The sequence below is a fragment of the Triturus cristatus genome, chromosome 12, assembly GCF_964204655.1.
Source record: "Triturus cristatus chromosome 12, aTriCri1.1, whole genome shotgun sequence".
In the NCBI taxonomy this organism is placed as follows: Eukaryota; Metazoa; Chordata; class Amphibia; order Caudata; family Salamandridae; genus Triturus; species Triturus cristatus.
In genome coordinates, this window is record NC_140595.1 from 204683993 (window position 1) to 204710581 (window position 26589).

The 26589-nt window shown below is 45.2% G+C and overlaps 1 protein-coding gene across 1 annotated transcript in view; it reads right to left on the reverse strand.

The window, feature by feature from the left end:
- The window catches only part of GLG1 (golgi glycoprotein 1), a 658311-nt gene that overhangs the window by 420914 nt on the left and 210808 nt on the right, over window positions 1–26589 (reverse strand). Inside the window, exon 8 of the mRNA XM_085637427.1 lies at window positions 22817–23031. Coding sequence (XP_085493553.1) covers window positions 22817–23031 — 215 coding nt within the window. The remainder of the gene's footprint in view (window positions 1–22816; window positions 23032–26589) is intronic.

Below are 26589 nucleotides of genomic sequence, written 5' to 3' on the forward strand. Positions count from 1 at the left end.
TACTGCTCGACCACACTACCACAAATAGAGCTGCTAGAGATGGTATAATTTAGATTCTGCTATACTTCTGGGGATAAACTGGACTCTGTGCACACTATACATTACTTTGGTATAGTATATACAGAGCTAGTGTCCTGCAAGTACAACACTTCCATCCAATCTCTGCTCAACGCTGGCTGGTGTAGAAAGAAAAGAGCGAACATCAGTGCACTGAGGTGGCGCCTATATAGTCTACGTGGACGCCATATTTGGTGCGGATGACAGACAAAACTACTTGGAGCAGAGACGCCACCTACCGGTGCGCAGGGGTATCGCTCAAAATCTTCTGGATACAGTCTGACCCCTGGGGAAATTCCAAGGTACGGAATCTGTTGCTAGAAGTCTATCAGAAATCACCTTTAGGGATGCTCAAGGGGTTGGCTTTTTGCTGTATAGTTTAAATTGCACTAGGATTGTGAGAAGTGCTATAAAAGTGACCCCCCCCCCCCATAGGCTATTTTTATAAACCAATTCACTATGCAATTCCTGATAATGCTTCTGCCTCGAGTCTAAACATAAGAACACCTTTAATTGATACTCGTAACAGGTTCATTCCCCCACAGTCTATGGAGCAGCTAGACGGACTTCCAACTCTAGGTTGAGTAGAAGGCATTGGACTCATTGTCCCTGATTTGTTGCTCTCAAGAGTCCCTCAACCCATAAGGTGATTACAAGCGATCGCTCTTCTAGTCCGTGCATTGAGGATTCTTCTATTTTTCGGACTTTGAACTCCGGTCCATCGAAGCTTAGTTTATCAGAACATACTACTGAATCAGATTGTATTTCTCCTGACTACTAAGTTTCCTATTCTAACTGCCCGGGTTCCAAAAAATGCAATTTATTATATTTGAAAGTGGCCGACCCTAACAGCAAGCAGACTGATCCCTCCTGGCTCACTATGAAAAATATATGTAAAATGGTTGGGCTGCAGGAAACCAGTGTGTTTGAAACTATATATATATATAAATGGGTTTGTTTTGTTGAACCAGCTATTCCCTCCCTCAGTAGTCAGCCCAAGGGCGGTTTGTTAACATTGATCTGCTCTCTTTAGCAGGCAGGATAACAGAAATAAACTGCAATTCTCCTTATTTTCAAATTATATTCATTTATATATGTTTACCAGGCAGTTAGTTTTTATCACAATAATTTTAATTAGCATAATAATTAAATCTCGAAGTCAAAAAACTATGTTCTTAGCAATGCATTTTGAAATTTGGAGAGGGATCCAGAAGTAATTTGAGCAGCAGATTTTAACACTATGCAATACATCATTTCTCATGATGCAATATGTGGCACTCTAAGGTGTACCAACGGTGTGGATTACTTGCATGGTGATTGTAGGAAGCTGCACCTTTATATGATATAGCCACTAGGTGGTAATACAGTGCACAGAGTCTAGGGGTTCCCCAAAAGCATACAGGGCTCAATGTGAAACTGAACGTGCTCTATTAGTGGTAGTGTGGACGAGCAGCCTTAGGCCTAACGGAGTGCAAGACATTTATTGTACAACAATGATCAATAATGGACACGATTCTAGGAGAACCATACCAATTAAAACAAAGTATATACTTTGTTAGTTCTCATTTTAAGACCAAGATCCTCTCAATATGGTACGCACGTTTTGAACAAAAGATACTTTTCACCTTGAAAAGAAATTACACTATCGCGGTTAAACAGGTAACTAATTCACTTACAATCCCAGTCTTGGGAGCCAAAAGTCAGCAAGGGGCAGGTGAATATCAAACCCGAACCACCTGCGGCACAGGGGCAGCCAGGTTCACAGGTCAAAATAGGAGTTTGGTCCAATACTTTTCAATGGAGACTGAGGGTGCCTGGAGCACACTGCTTGCAGCTAAGTAGATAGGTTGCAGGTGCCAGGGTTAGGTTAAGCACAGGGGACGCACAAAATAGCACCAAACACACTGCCAATGGCACAGGGACAGCCAGGTGCAGGCTGCAATTTCTACATTGGGCGCCAAATGCTTTCCAAAGGGGATTCTTCTTTTGGCAAACAGGATGTAGGCATGGTACAGGAGATTGTAGGAGAGACACCAATGACAGCAGAGGTAAATAGAGGTGTAGGGGTTCGTAGGGGCATCATCAGTTAAGCTCACAAAGGCCCAGGGGCTTCAGGTGCAGGGGGGCCTTTCCAGGTCAGAGTCTTCTTACAGGAGCCAGTCAGATGGAGCCTCTAGATTCACACTTCAGGGGCTGCCGAGGAGATCAGGAGAGGTTAGTCAACGCTGGACACTAGGGCAGGATTGAAGGGGAGACTTCATGCACAGGTGAGCCACTCCGACTCGGACCAAGGGTGTCGGGTGCACAGGAGATACAGATCCACCTGTATCCGGTGTCCTTGGAGCTTGGTTCTTCTTGGACAGGTCCACTGTCCACAGGAGACTGGAGTCTTTTTCGAAGGCAGCAGCCTTCCCAGGGTTTTTAGAGGTCCCTGGTTGCAAGTCGGGTCGCAGGTTTAGCGAAGTTGGAGAAAAGCCAGTAAGACTGGGGCCAAGGCAGTTGTCTTCAGTCTACTCTGCGGGGCCATCTTATTTCTTCTTACGTCATTGCAGATCTACGTTGCAGGTCTGGGGAAGCCACCTAAATTTGGTAGTTTGGGAGTTGGTAGATGTGGGCACACCTATTTCTTTTTTAAGTTTAAGCATAAAGTGGGGATGTAAACGAGGGGATGCCATCTGCTGCTAGCAGCAAATGTTGGGGGTCGCATTACAAAGGCAGCAGGGCTTTGAACCTACCCTCTTCGAGCAATGGACCATCCTGGGGAAGAAGGTGTGACACCTCTGCTCCGGGTGTGCACTGCATCTGGTCCCAGAGAGCAGGGACTCTCTACCCAGGGGACCAGAAACATGTCTGGTGGTGGATGCCTGCCTACAGTCAGTCAAAGTTCACAACTGGGTTGGTAGGTTTTAAGGGCGCACCTCTGGGTACAGGATACGATAAATCCCACACTGGCATCAGATCGGATTTATTGAAAGGAGTAGTTTGGTACCAAACACTTCTGTGTTCAGTGCAGCAATCACAGTGCTGTGGAAATCAAGTTGTCGGCTTTTCAGCCCATGTACTCTATGGCTTCCCTGGCACTTATAATATTAAGGAATGGACCCCAATATTGTAGGGGCATATCTGCACCTGCAGATATGCCCTCACCTGTGGTATAGTGCACCCTGCCTTGGGGCTGCGAGGCCTACTGGAGGGGTGACTTACCTATGCCTTCAGGCAGTGTTGGTTGGCATGGCACCTAGGCAGGGTGCCACGTCAACTGTTTTCTCTCTTGCAGGGGTATGCCAGCTGCAAGGGCAGTGCAATTGTCCCAGGGGAGCTCTCCCAGCCCCAACTACTCAGGGCACCATTTAATGGGACTTACGGGGGAATAAGTGCCAATTGGGGATTTGTTTTAGGGAAGAAGCACTGGCACAGGGGACCTGGGTGGCAGGGACCCTGTGCACTACAATTGAAACCGCATGAAAATGAGGCAAAACGTCAGGGGGGGGGGGGGGGGGATCTAAGCATGCAAAAGAGGCACTTTCTCACAGTAATCATAAATACGGTATTTGTAAAGCGTGAACTACTCACCCCTAATGGTCTAAAGGAGTTGAGGGCTGTCGAGGAGATTAGGTCAGCTATTGCTCAATGTAACAAGGTGCTGAGCTTAGCTGCCTCAGGTGCCGGGGATCGAACCGTGAGCCCTGCGCTCCAGAGTCAGCCGCCCTGGCTGCTGCGCAATACCCCCTGTAGAGAATTTTTTAACAAAATCCTGACTCGATAGGAGTAGGTATACACTGGACATTTTCCCAGCTGTGGGAAAAAAATCAAGTCGCTTTCACTGGGAAGGAAAGTGGTGGTTTGATTGATTTTGCCATTTCAAAATCCTTGGAAGACCACGTTAAGGATTTTACCATCTTGCAAACTAGTTTAACGGCTCATAAACCTCTGAGACTCACATTAGCATTGGATGGTGTGCTATTACAACATGCCTGAACTTAACTGCCAGTGGAAATACATACTAAATGGGAAATTATGAGACAAAGGGTTAGTATTGATTCAAAATCTGTTGCACAAGTTGGTGGCCAAAAAAGGGATGATTCATTAGCTAGACTAGGGGATGTGGTTGCGTAGGAAAGTGGCTCTATTTATACTGTTCCCAAATAGGTACAGTGTGTACAGAGTCCACAGCCCCCAGAGGTTTGGCAGAGGCTAAAGTTAGATATAACCTTACTCTCTAAAGTGTTAGCTTGGTCGAGCAGTAAGGCAGTATCAGAGGACAGTGTAAAGCATTTGTTGTACACAATCAGCCAGCAAATGGTCTCTCACACTCAATAACTGAACTCTAGGCCAATGGTATATATATAAAAAATATATGCTTGTTTTATTTTAGAACAATAGGTATTAAAATATACTTTCTCAGAATGAGATGCTTTAGGTAAATACTTTGCCAGAGGCAATGGACTTGGAATGCAATAGTTACAGTTTGTTGCAATAGGCAACACAATTTCTTACAATACCTTTCAATGGGAATTTTAAGTTATATGCAATTGATTACAGTCAGGATTACTTTCATAACTCCAGGACTGGATCCTAGAAACGTGTAAATACGTTTTAATTACTGTTGTGATTTTTAAGCAATATTTTGCCATTTTAAAAGTTTACACTTAAGAAACATTTTCTAATCAAATTACCAATGTTATCCTATGGGAGGAAATTCACTTAGCAGGTAAGTAGGGTTATGGTTACTTTTTCTAGGTCAGTGTTGGATCCTGGATCCAGCACGAGTGTACCACCTGTAAGCAGTTGAAAAACTGCGTTTAAGCTATACAGGCGATTTTAAACGGATATTTATAAGTTTGCAAAATAGACACTTGAAAGAAATCTCACAGAAAAACAGTCAATGGTTTCCTATGGAAGAAAATTCAAGTTACGGGTAAAGTATGTTCTCGTTACTTTTGTAATCCAGTGCTGGGCTCCTAGGCTCAGTACTGGGACATCTATCTAAAACAGGTAAGTAATTACGTTTTCACAGTTGGTACGATTTTTAAAGAATATTTGTAGTTTGCAAAAATCGACAGAAGAAATTTCACAGAAAAACAGTCAATGGTTTCCTATGGGAGAAAATTGAGTTAGTGGCAAGTACGGTCGTAAGTACTGTTCAGGGTCAGTGCTGGGCACCAAGATCCAGCACTGGGATCTCTCCTAATAGCAGGTGAGTATTTCCGTTTGTTACTAGTTTGATTTTAGGTGAATATTTTAAAGTTTAGAAACTCCACACTTAGAAGAAATTTAAAGAGAAGCCAGTCAATGTTACCCTATAGAAGAAAGTGAGTTATCGGCTGTTGGGTAAGTACTCGACTGGCAGAGTTAAGGTTCTGGGCATAGACTCAGGGGTCTCCCATGGTCAGGTAAGTACAGTTGTTACACCCTCAGTGGCACAGGGCCAGTCGTGTGCAGAGAGAGTTAGGCCCAATGTTATCCTATGGGAGGCAGGGGGCCCTTGGTTGGTGGCTGCTGACTAGCAGGCCACGCGGCTGTGGGAGCTGGGCTCCTGGTCACTTGCTCAGGGCAAATAGGGAAGTAGGTAGGAGTATAAGTTGCACTGCCAGGGCCACTCGGGCGGCTGGGTGCAGGGTGCTTTTGAGCCTTCGGGCGCTCAATGGATTGCAATGGAAAAGCTCAAGGACGAACAAAGGCTGCAAGCTCGGGGACGAAGATTTTTCAGGTGTGACCACCACTTCAAGAGGTAAGTTGGGTAGTTGGAGGATAGGTAGGTACCCAGGAGTCGGGCACAGGGGGCCGCAGGGCGCCGGGTGCAGGGGTGCCTTTTGGTGTCGGGAAATCTTACCCTCAGTTGATCGCGATTGGGGGGGTCCCTGGTTCTGAGGCTGCAGGCGTCGTCAGGAGCGTCGAGGTGGGTGCCGGATTCGGGGTCACAGTCGCTGGGGGGACGTCCTCGGGGTCTTTGTCCACTCCAGCACAGGCCAGGCTTGGCAGGTGCAGAGTTTGCGGTTCCTGGCTGATGCCAGGGGTTAGATACTTACTTTGAGCAGAGCCACTGCTCGTGGGAGTCCCAGGTGCTCAGAGTCACAAGGTAGCCAGGTCTTCTGGGGATTGTGAGGTTGCTGGCCACAGGAGGTGCCGGGATTTAGCAGGAGCAGGTTCGAGGGTCAACAGACCGGGAGTGCTGGGGCCAAAGCAGTTGGTGTCTTCCTCTTCTTAGCAGCTACACGGCAGGTCTTCTTCCTTCTTCCTCTTCTTTGCTGTTTTGGAATCTGGAATCTGAGGAAGGAAGGTTCAGGGTGCCCCCAAATACTAAATATAGGGGTGTTACAGGCAAGTAAAGGGCAGGGACCACTGGATCCCTGTCCTGGGGTGGGTACACCCCCTATCCTGCCACTCTCCTGTGGGAGGGGGCAGTGGCCTAATCCTGATTGGGCAGAGCTCCCCCATCTTCAAGATGGCAAGAGCCCAGGGATGTGCTTCACCTCGCCTCCCCCACCTGAGGGGTGGGGTTGGCAGAGGCTGGCACACCCCTTGTCCTTCCTTGGGGTTTCCGGCCAGTCTTCCCGCCAGAGTGGGGGGTCAGAACCGGTGGGGGCCAGTTTGCTGGGTACAGCAAGTGGCCTGGAGAAGCTGACAGAGGCGGCATACTTTGAAGCTTCCCCCTGCCCATCCTGGGGGAGGAGACCTAGCACCTCGCCCAGGATGTGCATTGTTGCAGGCCCAGGAGAGCGGGGGCTCTCCACCCAGGGGTCCAGTAACATATCTGGGCAGGCTCCCAGACCAGACGTGGAGTGTAGGTTAGGTTTCATGGGGTATCTCTGAGATACCTTCTGTAGTGCTTTGTACATTAAATCCCATACTGGCATCAGTGCGGGTTTAATGTGCTGAGAAGTTTGATACCAAACTTCTCAGTCTTCAGTGTTGCCATCATGGTGCTGTGGAGTTAGTGTTAGATGAGCTCCCAGCATTATATACTCTTAAATGGCAGCACTGCACTTAGTGTCCAGGAATGGACCTGGGTACTGTAGGGGCACAGGGCTCATGCTCCTGTGCCCACACCACTGGCATAGGGCACCCAGCTAGAGGGGTGGCTGATGTATGGGCATGGCACACAGGGATGTGTGCTATGTCGATTCTGTTTTGTCCTGTACCCAGACACTAAGCCTGCAAAGGCAGTGTGTTTGTGTTAGGGTACAGGGCCTCTAAGGGTGGCACAATAAGTGCTGCAGCCCTTACAGGCCTTCCCTGGTCACAAGGCCCTGGGTACCATTTACCAGGGGCTGACATGTGGCCAGGGTTTGCCAATTTGGGTTTTAGGGAAGAAACATATGCCCTGGGCACCCGATTGGCAGGAGTCCATGGCACACTCAGTCAAAGTACATTCAGCAATTCAGCAAAAAGTGGGGGCATACCATGCAAGAAAGATGGCACTTTCTCACAGGTTGTCCCTGACGATCTATTAAGATCTTATGACACCATTTGTGGGACAATTACACACTTACTACCACAGGAAATTGCAGAAATTATTTGGGAAAAAGTGGTTTGATGGCATTTGTTCACATGCTCACCGAAATGTATTGCGGGCACTCAAGAAAATGCCTCGGGTGGCAGCAGAAGTAAAATTATGCAGAGCTAGGTATAAACACGTGATTAAGGAAAGAAAGCAAACAATCAGGCAGGCTGCCTTGGCACAATTATACGAGGCCAAATAGCAGGAATGAAAAGACCCTTTTTTTTGAAAACTATAAATGCCTTTTATTTGGAGACACCATTGTGGCCACTGTTCTACCCTCACATCAACGGGGGAAACATTTTTCAAACCTTAAGCAAAAGCCCAAGACAGAATTAAGTGAACACGGTGTTTTATATGATGTAGGTTTGGACTGTGCTGATTTTCCAACCTTCACTCTGAATGAGGTAATCAGTGCTATGGAAAATACAACTTGGGCATAAAGCTACAGGCCTGGATGGGGTCCCTATTGATATGTTTAAAAATAGTTTTGAGCTCTCAGCACTCCTATTAGTAAATGTATTTAGGAGCAGCATGGTGATTGGGCCTCTGAAGTCATGGTCACAATTATACAATGTTCCACTTTTTAAGAAAAGGTTCAGAGCGGATGCAAAATTTTATCGCTCCATCTCCCAGACTAACTCAACTAAAAGACTTGGCAGAGTTTTACGAGATCGGTTGGAGGTATGGGCAACTGAAAAGGGTATACTCTACATGTGCAATATGGATTTTGACAAGGTCTGGGGACTACAGACCAATGTCTGAACCTCCATCTTATGATCAATAAGTGCATGAAAGTCACAAAATGGTTGTGACACCTGGCGTTCATGAATCTCAGATCTAAGTTTGATTGAGCAAACTGGGCAAAGCTGTGGCATAGAAATATTGAAATAGGGATAGACTGTCTGTAGGAAGCTGTCTCTGTATATACTATACCAGAGTAAGGTATAGTGTGCACCCACTATAGTCCAGTGGATCCCAAAAGTAGGACGAGATAATGCCCTACTCTCCATTTGTGGTAGTGTGGGCGAGCAGTAAGGCTTTATAAGCATTTATTGTACACACAAGGGCAAGAAATTATGTCGCACACTCAGACTGAACTCAGACCAATTTGTTTGTATGAAATTATTGTTCAGTTATATTTTATTTCTAGAACCAAGCCAGGCCTGGTGCAGGTGAGTGAAATAATGCTTTGCAAGAATGTGGTTTGATGCAATTGAAATGCAGTAGAATGCAATTGGTTTGTTTACAGGTAAGTCAATAGTCAAAATTACTTTTCAGTTACTATTGTGATTACGTTGACCATTACTTTTCAGATTTTTTTAAGTTACTATTTCGACTTAGTGCGATATGCCTAGATATCACACTGGGACACTTCCTAGAGAAAAGGTAAGTTATTAACTTTTTATACTCTTGCAGTTTTAGATTTTCTTCCTCCAGGGGCAAGGGTACACTCTCAAAGCACCTTCAGCGGTACTAGGGCGGCCGGGTGCTGAGGCCCAATGTTATCCAATTGGGTATAGGGGGCTTCCGGTTGCTGGTAGCTCACAAGCAAGCCCAAAGGTTGTGAGAGGTAAGCTCTGTGACTTGGGAGAAGAGATTCCGTGCAGAGGCTGCAGACTATGTCCGGGAGTCCTGGAGGGGTCAACCCATGGTGCACTCTGACTCTAGACCACTGGGGAACCTTGCTGGGACCAGTGGACCACTCCGACTTGAGCCGTAGGTAACAGGTGAAGTGGAGGTTCCAGGGTTTCTTTGTCTTCAGCAAGCACTGAGTCTAGCTTTGAAGATTCTTTTGAACAGAGCTGCTGTTCACGGGGTCTTTGTGGAAGACAGTCAGTCCTCCCAGGGGTTCTGGAGGTCACTGGCAGCAGGACAGTGGGGCTGGGGCCTAGTCAGTTGTACTCTGCAGTCTCCTCTGCTGGGCGTCTTCTTTTGTCCTTCTTCGTAGATTGCAGGAATGTGTCTTCTTGGTTCAGGGCTGCCCCTTAAATTACTGTATTTAGGAGGCGTTTTAGGGGTCCCATGGTGTAGGAAGCTGGCTCTATATATAATATACCAAAGTAAGGTATAGTGTGCACAGAGTCCAGTGGAACCCCAAAGGGAGGTAGAGTTAAAAGTAGATATCACCTTACTCTCGATTTGTGGTAGTGTGGGTGAGCAGTAAGGCTTTATCAGAGGGTAGGGTTAAGCATTTGTTGTACACACTCAATCAGCAAATAATATCACACACTTAAAGACTGAACCTCGGACCAATTGGTTTTGTACAAAAATATTCTTTTAGTTATTTTATTTCCTAGATCAGTCACCCCTCAAACTGGGTGCACTATACCAGTGGCGAGGGTACAGGTGCATGAGCCCTGTAACCCTACAGTGTCTAAGGCCATTATTAGAAATTGAAAGTGCAGTGCTGCCATTAAGAGTATATGGTGCTGAAAGTTTGTCATTACGTACTCCACAGCACCAAAATGGCTACACTGAAAACTGAGAAGTTTCTTATCAAACTTCTTCGCACATTAAAACCACACTGATGCCAGAGTGGGATTTAAAGCAAAATGTACATCTTACAGATGCCCCCTGAAAACTAACCTACCACTAGTGTCCAGGCTGAGTGGCTGCTTTCAGCTGCCACCACCAGACATGTATCTGGACCCCTGGGTCGAGAGCCTGCTGCTCTCTGGGGCCTGAAACAATGCACATCCTGGGACGAGGTGCCAAGCCACCTCCCCCAGGATGGGCAGGGTTCACAAAGGTGATGCTTCAAAGGCTTGTCGCCTTTGTGAGATTCTCCAGGCCACTTGCTGCTTTCAGTTAACTGGTCCCCACTGGTTCTGACCCCCACTTTGGACAGGAGAACCAGCGGGAAAAACAAGTGAGGAAGAGAGGTATGCCCACCTCTGCCAACTCCACCCCTCAGCTGGGGGAGGAGAGGTTAAGCACAACTCTCAGTCCCCACCATCTTGCAGATGGGGGGGACCAAGCCAACCAGGGAAAGGCTTATGCCCCCCCATCCCACTGAAGGGTTGCATAATAGGGGGTGTACCCACCCCAGCGAAGGGACCTATTGGTCCCAACCTTTTTACCTACCTTTAACGCCCCTAAATCTAGTATTTAGGGGCACCCCTGAACCTTGCTTCCTCAGACCAGAAGAAACTACCAGAAAAGAAGAAGGACCGAACAGCCGTGCCGAAGCTAACAAGAGGAAGTCTCCAAATGACTGGGCCCCAGCCCTACCGGCCGTTCACCTCAAACCTGCTCCTGCGAAATCAGTGTGTCCTGCAGCCAGCAACCTCGAAAACCCCGGAGGACCTGCCTGGCTTTAACCACAAAGCCTCTCTCCCCTGAACACCGGACTTTCATTTCCAACCTTTGCATCCGGCCGGAAACCGCAACACCACACCAGTCCGCAACCGCCGTCCACGGCCCGAGCTTGAGTGAGCAAACACCACAAGGTCGTCTCCCCAGTGATCCTAAACCGAGATCCGGTGATCCCTAATGCGCGTCAAACCTCCAGCCAACACCTGCAGCCTAAATCCAGAAGGTCCCCCCCAACCGCGACCAGGAGCTGGTAAAAAGATCTAACCCTAAAAGGCACCCCTGCACCAGACGCCCCAGGAGCTTGGGTGGCCCAACCGACGGTGCTTAACCAACCCCCAACAATCCTCTCAAAGTGGTGGTCTCACCCACAAGACCTTCATCCCTGAGCCTGCAGTGCCTTTTCAAACTGGTGGTTTCCCATTGCAAACAGGGCATCCGACATTGAAACAGCACCCTGCGACTGGTCGCCCTAGTGCCGCTGAGGGTACACTTTGGTGCCAATTGGTTTCCTTGTTTGCCCTGAGCTAAAGTCTAGAAGCTTCGCTCCCATAACCAAGTGGCCTGCTCATCAGCAGCCACCAACCGTAGGCCTCCTATCCCCCATTGGATAACATTGGGCCTCAGCACTCTGCACCCAGCCACCCTAGTGGCGTCCGCACTATCCCAAGGAGACACTCCTCAGCTACCCCCCCATTCCCGCATGTCCTCTTTCCATTTTGTCCACGCAGGTGGACCAGGCTGTACCCAGTAAAAAGCTATATGCGTTTTTGCCAGGACCAGTCCCAGGAGGGGGTGAGTGAGTAAGTATGGGACTTAAGGGTGGCACAATATATGCTGCAGCCCTTAGAGGCCTTCCCTGGTCACAGTGCTCTTGGAACCCATGGTACCTTTTACAAGGGATTTACATGTGGACAAAGTGGTGCCAACTGGGAGTACAAGGTACAGTTTTAGGAAAGAACACGGGCACTGGGAACCTGAATGGCAGGGACCCAGGGCACATCAAGTCAAAGTGCTTCAGAAATTGGGCAAAAAGTGGGGGTTACTGCAACAGAAACCCAGCTTCCTACACGGTTATGGTTTTGCATATTTTAAATCAGTTACATACCGATCAGTTTGGGTGGATTCAGTATGGGCCCAACAGAGAATGCACACCCAGTTATGAAATTGGAAGGGGTTTTAGGCAAGGAGGTGTACTCGCTCCCCTTTTTTTTTTTTTGCTTTGAAAAACCTAAAAGCTTGAATCCTCCTTGTTGAATATCAAGGCTGGCACACCTATAGTGGGGATTAGACACATTCCTGTGTTTATGTATGAAGACGTCTTAATAGCTAGAACAGATGTAAGTCGGCAAAGGTTACTAGACAACTTTGTTCAGTTCATGAAAGACTTGTCCATTGATGCCACTAAATCATATCGTGGTATGCAGTCGACCGGTTAGCAGAGCGAAATCACACCAGGTAAAAAGAAAAACACTAGATAACTACGTGTATCCACATTTACATATTCAGGGATCAGTTTTGATGATAAAGGTACCTAGATACACCTAGTAGAACCCTGGAAATCACAGCTGAAACAGTCTATAGTTGCAATTTTTTTTTTTGCCAACAAACTCTATTGGCATTTTTAAGGACACCGGGGAATTTGTCCCCATACATGGTACCAAGATGAAGAAAAGAACAGTGAGAGGTGGCACCCTTGTTTAGCCCCCCCCCGGTCTGCAGAACATCAGACCCCCAAACCCTCCCCCCCACCCGCACATCACACCAACCCACAGTCCAACACAGATATGCAATATTTCCTATCCGCATGAGCTCCATATTCCGACTACTCATCCACAATGCATAGGGCCCGGGGCCCCGAAGGGGAACCCACCGGGGCTCCGATTAGCCTCTCTATTGGGTCCAAGGGCACTGCATCCCCCCGCACAGACAACACGATACCCCGATATCGCGCCCATCTCTTCCAGACTTTACCATTATAGTTGCAATTTTTAAGTTTTCTGCTAAACTGGGCTCTGGTCCCATAGATGTGACAATTAAAATGTATAGGGCCAAGTGTGTTTCGGTGACTACTTTTAAGGCAGGAATCTTGGGCATTTGAGCGATAGACAGAGGCGACAGATAGATATGCCACTGGCGCAGCAAAATTATGGAACATATTGCCAATGGCAATGAGATTCCAAGCAAATCGGCAGCGTTTTAGGAAAGATCTGAAAACATGGCTTTTCTCATCCATCTAGTCCTTCGGGTAAAATAAGCCTTTTCCGCTGCCATACACTAGCGCCAAGACGCCACAGCAATCGAGCGCTTTATAAACCTACATACTATCCTTTCCTACTCAGAGGCAGGGCTATTATACCTACAGGATTATGTAAAACTGACCCCCCTTGTTGCTTTCTGTAAGAACCAAATCAGAAAGGATGCTCAAGCGATCTGTGATTTCAAACTGTCTGAGGCATGAAAAATATTTTAACATTCCATGGTTGATGCACATTAAAGGGCAATTTGCTTTAATAGGGAAACCCTAAATATTTGAGAATCCAGAGCATAACCACCTTTCTAGTAAAGTGTCAGTCAAACACAGCTATCTTACCCTGTTACATAGGAATAGGGGGGTGGTAGAGTGTAGTACACAGACAGTGGCTACCTACCATCTGCTATCAAGAATAACTCATATGGAACCTTACATTTATTATGTCCATACCTATTGGTCACAGATTTTACTTGGTTAGATTTCTTTTTAACATAGCTCATATTTTAGTATCCGATCCTAAACCTGCGTACAGAGAATCAGATTTGGTACCCCGTCAATATGATTCTGTATCTAAACAGTGTATGCTGCATTACCCGTTACTGTGACCTTAGAGCTCAAAGCAAAATCTTTAGTACTTTTACTGATGACTCACCATTAGGAAATGCAGACCTGCAATGCTGTTCATGCAACCTGAATCTGCTGAACTGTACATAAATATATCTTGGTTGCAGTCAGGTTAAGCAACATGGGTGGCACTTAATTTGAGTATGTATTTGATTAAATTAATTTTAGCTTGTTTGAAACTATAAACTTGACACTTTAGATTTAGCTTTGGATACTTTTAGTATCTAATTAATTGACTATGTCTGATGTACAGAGACAAACTATTAATGCGACTACTGGATTTAGGACTTGTGCCTATACCCAAATAGCAGATTTTAACTGTATTTTCAGTATCTAGTTCGCATACGGTATTACATATTATAAAATTGTTAATGTTTTTATGGATTTTTAAAAGTATTCTAATTTTGTTCATGTATTTTTATAGCTTAATTTAGACGAATAAAGTAATATTTGATTTGACTGTAGGGGGAGCAGGTTGGTGGTCCGGCCTTATGTTTTTGGAACTTGGGAGCTGGAGGAGGCTCCAACGCAAGTTTCTCCTTGTATGTTCTTCTCTTCCGAGGAAGAGTCACCAAGCGTTTTGGTGGATGTAATTTAATCAAAACTTTCCCCGTTTCATGATGGATCAAAAGTAGTTTCTGCCTTGTATAAAGTTACTTTTGAACCCTTTGTAGGATGAGTTGCCCAGAGTTGTCAGAGCCAGCAGTTGACAGTCTTTGGCACCAATAGTGGTGTTAGAGTCGATGGTGGCTTAGGAGACAACAGCGGCTTCAAAGCAGACAATGGCTGTGGTGTGGAAAGGGTCCTTTGCTTCTAAGGGACCAGAGGCTTATAAAACTTCAAGCTCAGCAGCCATGGAACGGTCTTGCCCATGGATGGAGGTGCTATCTGGTCAGAGGCCTTTGGATAGTGCCGGATAGAGCCTAAAGACAGTGGAGGCCCTGAGGGCGGATAGGTTTTGAAAGTGGGACGTAATGCCCGACCCCCATACGAGTGATGCTCGGTCTCTAGATCAGGCCTTTTCGGGGGCTTAGTAGAAGTGTCATTGTTGAACATACTCCGAGTCCTTGTAGAGGTTCTCGTAAACAAAACTGTGAGCATCGAGGACAAAGGAAAACTTTATATTCCGGGTCAGAGGCGGAGAAGAAAATTGTCTCTGGGCTGAACGATGGCTGATGGGGCAGAATGTTCGGAGGGCTGGAGGCTTCTCCTTCAATGTCGAGGGGTGTTTGTGCTCTGAAGAGGTTGTCAAGTCTCTCAAAGGATTATTGCTGCATGGTTGGATGTGTCCAACACCTCTGCTGGTCGTATCAGTCTTTATCGAGCAGCAGGCGAGGCAAATCTCGCACGAAGTATCGCGGTGATCAGGAGGAGAGACAGGTTACAAACCTTGAGTCTATTCGATCACACGTATTTTGTTGGCACTGGGGGCAGTTCTGGAAAGATGTCCACTACATCTGTGTACATTATCTACGAAGGAGGGGGAATGCAAGAGAAAACATGGCCCAGGAGAGGGCCAGAGTCCCTAGAGATTGATAGGTAACTGGCTTGAGGTTTGTCATCAAAGAATATTTCAAAAGGACGGGCAACAAAGGTAGTGCTGAATTTTAAGTGTGGGTTTGAGGAGACCTCGAATCTAGAAGTCTTGTTGGTACAAGTCTGAACTAGATGGAGGAAAAAAGCAATCAAACATTGAGTCGTTGCCCATGCGCACTGCCAACTAAGTGTGGAGTCAATGCACTACATGGCACAAAATACTTTCTATGAAGAAAAACAACTTACAAACATCCAAGCCCAACACCAGACAGCAGGAGTAGGCAGAGTATGTGTAAATCCAGCAACACATGGTACAATCATAAAGTGTTATGACAGGTTATACATAGGCTGAGATACGGTATATATAGAAATGTTAATAAGGATCTGATGGGGGGGCGTGGCTTGGCGCCCGCGAGTGATGGCGGCGTCCGAGTAAGCTCCGGAGCGGCACCGTGAGACTAACCGGTTCCTGCTTTCCATTCCTGGGGACGAGCGGATGAAAAAGCGTCGGAACATGCCCTGATCAAACTTGACGTCGGCTGAAGCCTTTTCGCGTCTCCGCGGCGCTGAATTTGCCGCTTGACAGCTCCCTCAGGCTTCTCTTGATGCGGCGGCCATCTTAGCTCTGCAGATCAATGTGTGCCATCCTGAGGTAACTGCTTCGTCAACTCAGGGCTGCGAGCGCTCGATATTATACATTCTTTGGGGCCCATTTTTCACTTTCCTGATTATTTTTCCTCTTCACATCGATTTCTGCAATGCCTACCTTCAATTCGGAGCGCCAGTCACACATACTGTATCTCAATAATGTTCCTTCATGAAGCGCCCTTCTCTCCCATGGTTACCGCTGAGCTTATTTTCCAGACATGATATTTTCAACGCTCCATTAGGATCCCCTCATGCCTTCACCACGAGTGCGCACCTGGCTGTTTTTATATCACCAATACTATTAGTTGTTGCAGGCTTCTTTGAAGTGCGTGAGAAGTCATTTCGCTTCATATCCTGCCAATCTGCCTAAGAATATCCTGCGCAAGTGATGTTATCGACATTCTGTAATACAGTGCCTCACTAGCAGCATCCAGGCATCACCACAGTTGGTTCTTCTGTTTGAATATTGCGGAGTTGGTTGCTTTCTCTGCTTGGCGTACTTGGCACCTGCGTACTCCTGATGCGTCTTCTCCTGAGCTCCCTTTGTTCTAGCTCTTTGTGACCTATAACAAGTCAACGTTTATACGGCTTTGTCATATGGGCAGACTCAAATCAATGTCGCATTCATCTCGCCCGCCCAAACCTCAGATTCTGAAGAACTCCAAGGTTTTTTCTGCTTTTTCACAATTGGAAGATTCTCTTAACTCGTCTGACTCTGCTACGCCAATGCATCCTTCCAGGCACTCGCCGGATAACTCTAAATCTAACACGAAGAGGCTTAAATCGGACTCCCTTTCACCTCCAAAGCATTCTGGTCCAGTGTCCATGGAATTGTTGTTAGAAGAAATAAGATCCTTGCGTCCTTTCATGGAAGAGACAAACAGTAAGCTCCAAGTCCTCACGGACAATTGGTCGCAAATGGAGACGAGGGTCACATCAATCGAGAAATCCGTTCAGTCGTTCCAAGAAACTTCCTCTGTTGTCTCAAACCTGAAATCCCAAGTCTCGGATCTTCAACAACAAGTAGAGCAGTTGGAAAACAGAAACAGACGCAACAATCTTCGTATTTATGGCCTAGTTGAAGGACTTGAAGGGTCTGATCCAATTGCTTTCTTCAAGACGTTTCTTCCCAAGCTCCTCCATCTGCCACAGGACAAAGTTCTCAATATTCAGCGTGCTCACAGATTAGGTCGGCCACCTTCTTCTGCCTCCTCCTCACAGAGACCTAGAGGGGTCATCATCTACTTTTTGGAATATTTAGATCTCTTGATGGTTTTGACGGCGGCCAAATCCTCTCCGAATCTGTCCTGGTCTGGCTCATCCCTATTCTTTGCACAGGACTATGCCAAAGCCACCGCCAACCGTCGCAAGGTTTTTCTGAGCCTGAGAGAAGATCTGCGCGCAATGGGGGCACGTTATGGCCTTTATCACCCATGTTTATTCAAAGTTACATACAATAATAAGACTACAACCTATGAAGACCCTGTCCGTTTACAAAGCTTCATCAATGCGCACAAATCATCTACCATGGATGTCTCCGGACCATCATCCTCTGCTCCTGGTTGACTAGTGCCTATATGATTATTTGAAGGCGCTCTCTATCTCATTCTTGTTTCATGACCTTATTGGGTTGCAGTTGCCCTTAGTTTTTCTGATTATCTAAATATTCGCTAGGCCGATGTTCTATTGTTCTATTGTTTATACATGATGATGTCTCTTGTTCTATTTGTTAGTTTTGGTTTGTCATAATCCCCTAATATGCTTTAATTTTTTGCTCTTCTTTTTCGTCTCACAGGAATTCTTTTCGTGTTCAATGGTGTCTCCCGGTCCCTGCTTCGTTGCTCGTGGATGTGCTGCCTCACCCATGTGGCTCCTTCCCTCCCCCACCCTTTCTCGCTCCCTTCCTCTGTAGGTATGTTTTTTCATTACTCCCTTAATTGTTTTCCCCGTGCATCCGCTATTCTTCCCCTATATTCCTTCCTATTCTTTCTTCCCTTGTTCCCATTTTTGTTCATTTGTATTCATTTTGTCTTCCTACTTCTGATCGGAACTTTTAGTATGTGTAAGCAATGCATCCTTTGTCTCTTTACATACATTTGTTTCTCAATTGTCTTCTTACTTTTGGCTTTCTGCTCAAATTTTTGTACCCCTTCCTCACACTTGTCCTTTCTCGACAACACAAATGCTCTTATTTGCCCTTTTTTCCTTCCTCTCTTCAATATTTTCACGCTACTTTATCTTCTCTCTTTATGTCTTTTTTTCTTTTCATGGGTTTTTTATTCATTACTCATATTTTTCACATTTTTTGTTAAAATATTACTTTTATGTCATTAAATATATTGTCATGGAATGTGAAGGGTATCAATTCTCCGATTAAACGCCAAAGGATTTTGTCACACCTAGCCAAATTGAACGTTGATATCGCATTTCTCCAAGAAACGCATTTAACGGATATTGAATCTGTCAAACTTAAACGTGGTTGGGTGGGCGAACTCTTTTACTCGCAGGGTGACGGTAAGCGGAATGGTGTGGCAGTCCTTTGTCGTAAATCCCTCCCCTTTCAGGTTCTTACTCAAGAATCTGACGCTTTAGGCAGGTGGGTTTATGCCAAGCTATCACTCAGAGGTGTTCCAATCTCTCTCCTTAACGTGTATGGCCCAACCACGGGTGAACCTTCTTTCTGGTCCAATTTCTCCCTACTCCTAACTAAATTTATGGACCACAATTTTATTTTGGCGGGAGACTGTAACCAACCGTTGGATCCCTTTATTGATAGATCATCCAAGACCCCCTATACTCCTAACAAACCCCACAAGCTATTTAGTCATGCTATTTCACAACATAAGTTAGTAGACTCTTGGCGCCTATGTAATCCAAAATTGCGGGAATACACTTTCTATTCTCCTTGTCATCGCTCCCAATCACGCTTGGATTACATTTTTGTTTCCCACAATCTCACTCAATCGCTTTTACACTCCGAGATTGGTCCGATTTTGCTTTCAGATCATGCCCCTGTTCTCACATGTGTTGATGTATTCCCTAAGATTGCTGGTCCCAGAAGGTGGCGCTTCAATAACTCCCTCCTTGCCGATTCCAAGTTTACAGCTGCATTCACCTCCTTTTCTGTCGATTTTTTTTTGACTAATGACGACGCCACCCTTCCAGAGCATACTATTTGGGATGCCTTTAAAGCAGCGGCACGTGACTTTATCATTAATTATGTCGCAAACAAACGTAAAACTGCTCGATGGCACACCAAAAACCTCCTTTCAGATATTAAGAGATTGGAACATACATATTTCACATCCCACTCTGCTGATAGCTTGACGGCCCTTGTTGCAGCAAAAATGAAATTTAATGAGAAATCTACAGAAGATGCTTCCCTGTATTTGCTGAAGTCGACTGCTAAATTTTATGGGGGGTAGGAACAAAGCGGGGAAACTCCTAGCTAACTACTTGAAGATTAAACATAAGTTAAATATTGAATCTATTTATGACCCTGATGATAATTTGAAACATGTGGATGCTGACATTCTTGCTGAGTTTTCACGTTTCTATGAGACTTTGTACACACCGGGGACTCAACCCTCTCCCAGTTCCCTTGTCCACTTTTTTTCTTCTATCCGCACACCCGCCAATTTCCCTCTTGACCTTTCCTCCTTAGAATCTGACGTCACACAAAAAGAATTGCTCACTGCTTTGCAACTTCTCAAACTCAACAAGGCTCCTGGTCCAGACGGTTTTACCGTTGAATTTTACCTTCATTTTTCTAAGTTATTGATTCCACGATTGCATTCCCTTCTTCATACTTTTATTGCCCAAGGTGCTTCCTCAGGGACGTTTTCAGATGCCCATATTTGTTTGATACCCAAACCTGGGAAGGATGCTAAGTATTGCAAAAATTACAGGCCTATATCCTTAGTCAATATTGACTACAAGCTTTTTGCTAAGGCATTGGCGATTCGACTAGATCACCTTCTCCCTGATCTTCTGGGTGAAGAGCAGTCCGGATTTGTCAAAGGCCGACATATCACGGATAACACAAGACTCCTATTTAATATATTGTCAAAATCCTCCCGCTGTCAACATTCCCTTGCAGCAGTTGCCCTTGACGCTGAAAAAGCGTTTGATCGTGTTGAGTGGCGCTATCTTTTTCACACTCTCACTTGGTTTGGTTTTGGACCCAGATTCATTTCTTTGGTCTCCCTGCTGTACTCACACCCTAGAGCTGCAGTATTTGCAAACGGTCAAATCTCTTCTTATTTTGATTTAGGTAGGGGCGTCCGTCAGGGTGGCCCCCTTTCCCCCTTTCTTTTTAACCTTGCTTTAGAACCTTTTTTGTCCAAACTACGTCAGAACCCCGCTATACATGGCTTCCAGATTGCAGATTCTCAAATTAAACTCGCTGCTTACGCAGATGATATTTTACTCTTTCTTTCTAATCCTGCAGAATCCCTCCCCGCTTTCCTAGATGAAGTTCGAAATTATTCCTACATCTCTGGATATAAGCTCAATCATGATAAATGTGAGATCCTACCCTTGACTAAATTTACTTTCAAACAAGATTTTACTGTCTCCCAATTTACTTGGTGTCCCTCCCATATTAAATATCTGGGGTTATATATCACTTCCTCCATTCCAGACACTGTCTCTTTATGCATGTCCAAATGCGCACAAAAGATTGCGGACCTCACTGCAAGGTGGCATCCTTTATACCTGTCCTGGTGGGGTCGCTTGGAGACTATTAAAATGATGATTTCCCCCATTATTCTTTATACATTGTCCAACATTCCAGTATCAATCCCATCGAGATTCTTTAAAAAATTTAACTCACTATTATCCTCATTTTTATGGAACTCAAAAAAATCCAGAATGTCTCTTGCCAGACTTATTCGCCCTGCCTCTGAAGGGGGTGTCAACTTTCCTGATTTTCCTGCTTATCAGAAGGCCTTTTTGTTACGTCAAGCCTCCCTCTGGCTGCAAGATCCCATCTCTCCCTGTCCTCTGTGGGTTAAGGTTGAGCGTAATCTCCTGTCTCCGTTTTCTTTTGCAGAATATCTTGCTTTCTCCCGCAAACCCTCTTCGCTTCCCACTCCTATTCACAAGCACACTCTTAAGCTCTTACTGTCTGCTACCCCTAATCCACCTCTGACCATTGACGATTTCCTCTCCTCCACCATCTGGCATAATAAATATCTTTTAATTCGTAATAAGCCCTTTTACTGGAAATCCTGGAGAGCCCGGGGTTTGATTTGGATCTCGCAACTCTTTTCCGGTCTCACCTTTCTCTCTTTTTCCGATATTTGTTCTTTTTTTGGTTTACCCTCATCCTTTTTCCCCAAATACCTTTTACTTAAAGCTGCTATTCTCGAGACCTACGAGCGGATATTGAACTCTCCGCCTCCCCTTGTTTCACGCGCCCCTAGCTCTCAGCTTCACTCTCTCCTTCGTAACACCCCCAAGGCATCTCTTATTTATAAATACCTTCACACGCATGAGCTGCCCAGACCCAAATCCAAGATAGAACATCAATGGGAATCAGATCTCGGAATAGATTGGCCGATATCTACATGGGATAAGGTTTGGGCAAAACTCCGTAAAACCTCCAGAGCAGCTTCCCTGACAATCCTTATTTTTTATTTATAACAGATTACTTCTCACGCCTTCTACACTAAATAAGCGTTTTCCAAACACCCCAGATTTATGTTGGTCATGTGATACCCCTAATGCTACCTTACTCCATATGCTATTCCTTTGTAAACATGTGCATGACTTTTTGTTACAGGTGTGGGCTCAAATTAATGTTATTTTCCATACTTGCATTCCGTTTTCTCTCTCTCACCTCTTCTTAGGAAGCTTATCTTCTAGCTGGGATAATGTAGATATGAATGTCCGCATTGTTGATTATTAGCTGTAGCTTTCCAACAAATTACTGTTAATTGGAAAAACATCTAATGTTTCCCTCAAAGCATGGTGGTACAATGTTTGCCACAACCATAGACTTGATACTGCCTTTGTTTTTCCTGTTCAATTAGCAGCTAAACGTGCAGACCTATGGCTTCCCATTACGTTTTATTTAAAGAATTGTACTGCCCGTTCTTTCCGTCCAATGCCTGTTCAACAAGAAGTTCCTAAACCTCCGTGATACCCTTTTCACATTCAAGATTCACTAGCATATTGTTTTGTTTTTATTCTTTTAATGATTTGCTGTTTAACTTATAACGGTTATGCCTTTTATGATTCCTTCTCTAATGCCCATGATTACTGTTCCATTGTATTTTTCTTGCCTCTTACATTTTGCATTTGTTATCCCTTCCCCCCCCCCTCTCTCCCTCTCCCTTCCCTCCCCCCCTTTATTGCTGACATTATGTATTGATTCTTCTCTTTTCATTCCTTAATAAAATCTTATTGAACTTAAAAATAAGGATCTGATGATTCAGAACATGCATTTTCAGCACTTCAAAGTACTTAAATGGCCCCAAGCTCTTGGTTTCCAAAGAACCTCACAGCTGAAACCTTTATACTCAGTAGATTTATTTTACAAAAAGTCCTACAAATGAAATTAACCTAGTTAACACTCAATTACTATCACCTTGCGATAAAGCTAGACCAGGAGACTGCTTTCAGATAGCTTGATCGGAGCAATCAAGAATGCTAGTGTAATAGATCACACTATAAGAGGTAAGACAGCATTGTAAGCTAAACTAGTATGTTAGATTTAGAACATCAAACTATCCCAACCAATACTGCAAGATGCTGGTTATTTGTTCTCTCCATTACAAAACTGCTCACATAACATGTCCTTAATATTACCAAATAATTCTACAATTATTGCCATTGTTCTTCAACGATCTACAAATCATACAAAAGACTACACTTACTGCTTGCTGGCAGTTGCTTCCCATGCTTCCCTTTTCTCCACGCACCACCTTCATCAAGCAGTGTAGCGTGCGACCCTTGCGATGCAATCCGGAGCACTGATTCTCAATCTCACCACGACAACTTAAGATAATCTCGGGGCTTAGTGAGAAATCTTCCATCAACATTCGCCGATAATCAATCATCTCACTTTGGCACTCACTGCTCACCTGCCGGCCTGTATAAAGAAAAGAGTACATAAAGATTAAACAAAGATAAAATGATTTGTAGTGCCTACTAAAATGGTTATTTACCAGTAAGAGTAGTTTTGCAGCTTGAAGAATTTTCTGGGTTCACATGCTGTGCATTATTCCACCATCAAGTGGTTGGGACGGAATATCGTCCTTTTAAGTTTCGCTTCTGTTCCCACCCCCAATTAGTGTAGTCAATTTTGGTTTAAACCCCTCCTTTTGTGACGGCAGATGCACGCTCCGTAAATCCCCAACGCAGTCACCATCTTCAGATTCTTTCATCTTTTCCTTTATGCTAGTCAGTGATCTTTTGAGAGGAGTTAGTAAATACACCTCTGATGGTAAAGGTAGGTGGATGGCATGTAAATCCAGAAAATTCTTAAAGTTAAAAAAACCGACTACAGGTAAACATTCCGTTTTGCAGCGTGAATCTTTTCAGAATTCACATGCTGTGCATTGATTAGAGCGGTTTGTCCTCCTGTGACTAGGTTGGGTCTTTCAGAGTGTGTGTTTACAAACATATTTCAGTACTCTTTGTCCCACTTCTGCCTTCCTCTTAATCTGCATGTCCATGCAGCAAAGTTTCGTGAAAGTGAGTACCAATGACCATGTCGCAGCTGCGCAAAGGTCTTAAGAGTGCTATGCTGCCTAGGAAATTGAGTATTGCCCCTTTCTTCCTTGTTGAATGTGCGTTGGGCCATTATTTAAGTGTTCCTCCCTCTGCCTTGCGACAATACTGTATTGTTTGCACTACACATCTCACAATGGTTCCTTTGGTGACCAGAAGTCCTCGTCTTGCGTGAGCAAAGGACACAAAGAGCTATTATCCTTTCCTGATGTCTTTTGTTCTGTCTAAGTAGTACATCATTGCCCTTCAGACATCCAGTGTTGCAATGCACTCTCTCAGCTTCCATTTCAGGCAACTGAAAAGAGAGTGGTAGGTGGATTGCTTGGTTAATGTGCAACTTGATGCTACCTTTGGTATGAACCTTGAGTTTGTCCTCATTACTACTTTGACTATGTCTCCTGAGTCGTGAGCGCTTGGATTTCACTGACCCTCCTCAGTGTGATAGCAAAGAGGATAAAGTTATTGAGGGTTAGAAATCAAAGATGTGCATTCTGCAATGATTGAAAGGGTGATGCAATTAGTTGAGTGTGTGCAACATTCGGGTTCCTTGTGGGAACTGGCACGCTTCGTGGGGGTACTACCTTCTTTGCTCTTTCTAGGAAATATTTCACCACTGCAGAGTCGGTCATTCAGACTGCTTGCAAGCACATACACTCCGGAGATCCCATGTGAGTTACTTTTAAGTTAATAAGCATTTTACTATGTTTGTTCTTGAATTTGCCCATGTATTCTCACAATGTGACAGCAGTGCATTCTTGTGAGAAAGTGGCTCTGTATATACTGTTCCTTAATAGGTACAGGGTGTACAGAGTCCACAATCCTCAAGGGTTTCGCAGAGGCTAAAGTTAGATATAACCTTACTCTCTAAAGTGGTAGCTTGGTCGAGCAGTAAGGCAGTATCAGAGGACAGTGTAAAGCATTTGTTGTACACACTCAGCCAGCAAATGGTCTCTCACACTCAATAACTGAACTCTAGGCCAATGGTTTATATATAAAAAAGATATGCTTGTTTTATTTTAGAACCAACAATTGGATTTAAAATATACTTTCTCAGAATGAGATGCTCAATATAAATACTTTTGCAATATGCAATTGACTTTTGTAAACAGTTACAAGTGGTTGCAATAGGCAACTCTATTTTAAACACAACAATGCATTGAGCTCAATGGAAATTTCAAGTTATTTGCAAAAGATTACTTTTAGGATTACTTTTGGAATTCCAGGACTGGATCCTAGATTCAGTCCTGGGTCAGTACTTTGAATCAAGTGATAAAAGTCGACTTAATTACTGTGATGATTTTTAAACAATATTTAGCTATTTTAAAAGTTGACAGTTGAAACAGTCAATGATTCCCTATGGAAGAAAATTCAAGCTGCAGGTATAGTACGTTCTCTTTACTTTTGTAATCCAGTACTGGGTACCTAGACTCATTACTGGGACCTTTAGCCAAAACAGGTAAGCAATTAAGTTTTCAGAAGGTCTACGATTTTTAAAGAATATTTAAAGTTTGCAGAAATTGACATTTAGAAGAAATTTCACAGAAAAACAGTCAATGATTGTAGGAAGGTGGAATCTGACGAATGGTTGCCCCCGACTTTTTGCCTGGTATTTGAGTGGTTTTTGACTAGTCTGGCTGGGATCCTGCTATCCAGGACCCCAGCCTATCTGCTTTCTCCCTAAAACTAATGTGAGTACCCTAGGTACAAACCAATTGGATGCTGAGGATGCCCTGACAGTCCCTTGTAGATGGTCCCCTAGGTACCCAGGGCATGGGTCCCTCAGTAGGCCTACCAGGGCTGCAGCACTTATTGTGCCACCCTGGGACAGCCATACAAACTGACACCACCAGACCACTACTGTAGTCTGGGTAAGGTGGTGCTAGCACCCCTTAAAGGGATATAGGTACCCTATATCCCACCCCATTACAACACATATACTCTCATAGGTCACCCCTATAGCAGGCCTTGCTAATCCTACAAGGCAGGGTGCTGAGGTATGTGTGAGGGGGACCCCTACATGAGTAGGGCCTCGCTGCAACCCTCGTAAAATCATTGCTTGGTTCTTTGTAGTGTAGCCATACCATATAATCTTAACCGCATTATAAGTCTATCGCGATACCGCGATAACTTGAGAATGGCTACACAGAACCATATCGTGTTTGGTGTCAAACATGTAGGAATCATACCCCCAGTCCAGCCATGGGCATGAGGGTACGATTCCTCCCTGCTAGAGGGGCGATATGGGAAAAGCGGCAGAATTGAGACACCAATTTAAAAGTGCACAAGTAGTACAAAATGGCTACTGCCCGCCACCTACACGACCCTGGCTGGCTGTTGCGGGGGAAAATCCCAGCCTCGCCAGCTGGACAATAGGGCTCCTGTGGCAGGGAGGTGCTAGCATCTCCCCAGACAGGATAATGTGGATTGGAACAGGGTGGGTGCACCAAATGTCCTTTCAGAGTTGCACGTAGGCAGCTGCAGAGCCTCCATTCTGCATACACCGCTTGGAACCGGTTCAGGGGCATCCTGCCCCTCGCCCAGGCGGGAAACACACAAAGGGGAGAGGGTGTAGCCACCCTTTGCCGCCTCACCTACCATTGGTGGACACTACTCTGGACACTCCCCTAATCTTGGGGATAAAGTTGAATAACGTGGCCCCAGAGCCTCAGATTAATCTTGAACTTTACAGTCTTGACCTTCGACTTGCTGCTGCCCAGCTGACGGAAGAAATCTCCCTAGGGATAAAGGAGTTATCCCCCTGCTTGGCAGGCACCTGAAACACTGCAAGTGACCCGGTTGGAACCTCGCTGCTCCTACGGACTTCGACGACTTACAGCACCCTTGAGGTGGGTTTCCAGCGTATCCCAGAGGTCAGTGAGTGTGCTCAATGAGTTTAGGCACCGTGGGTGCCGAGATC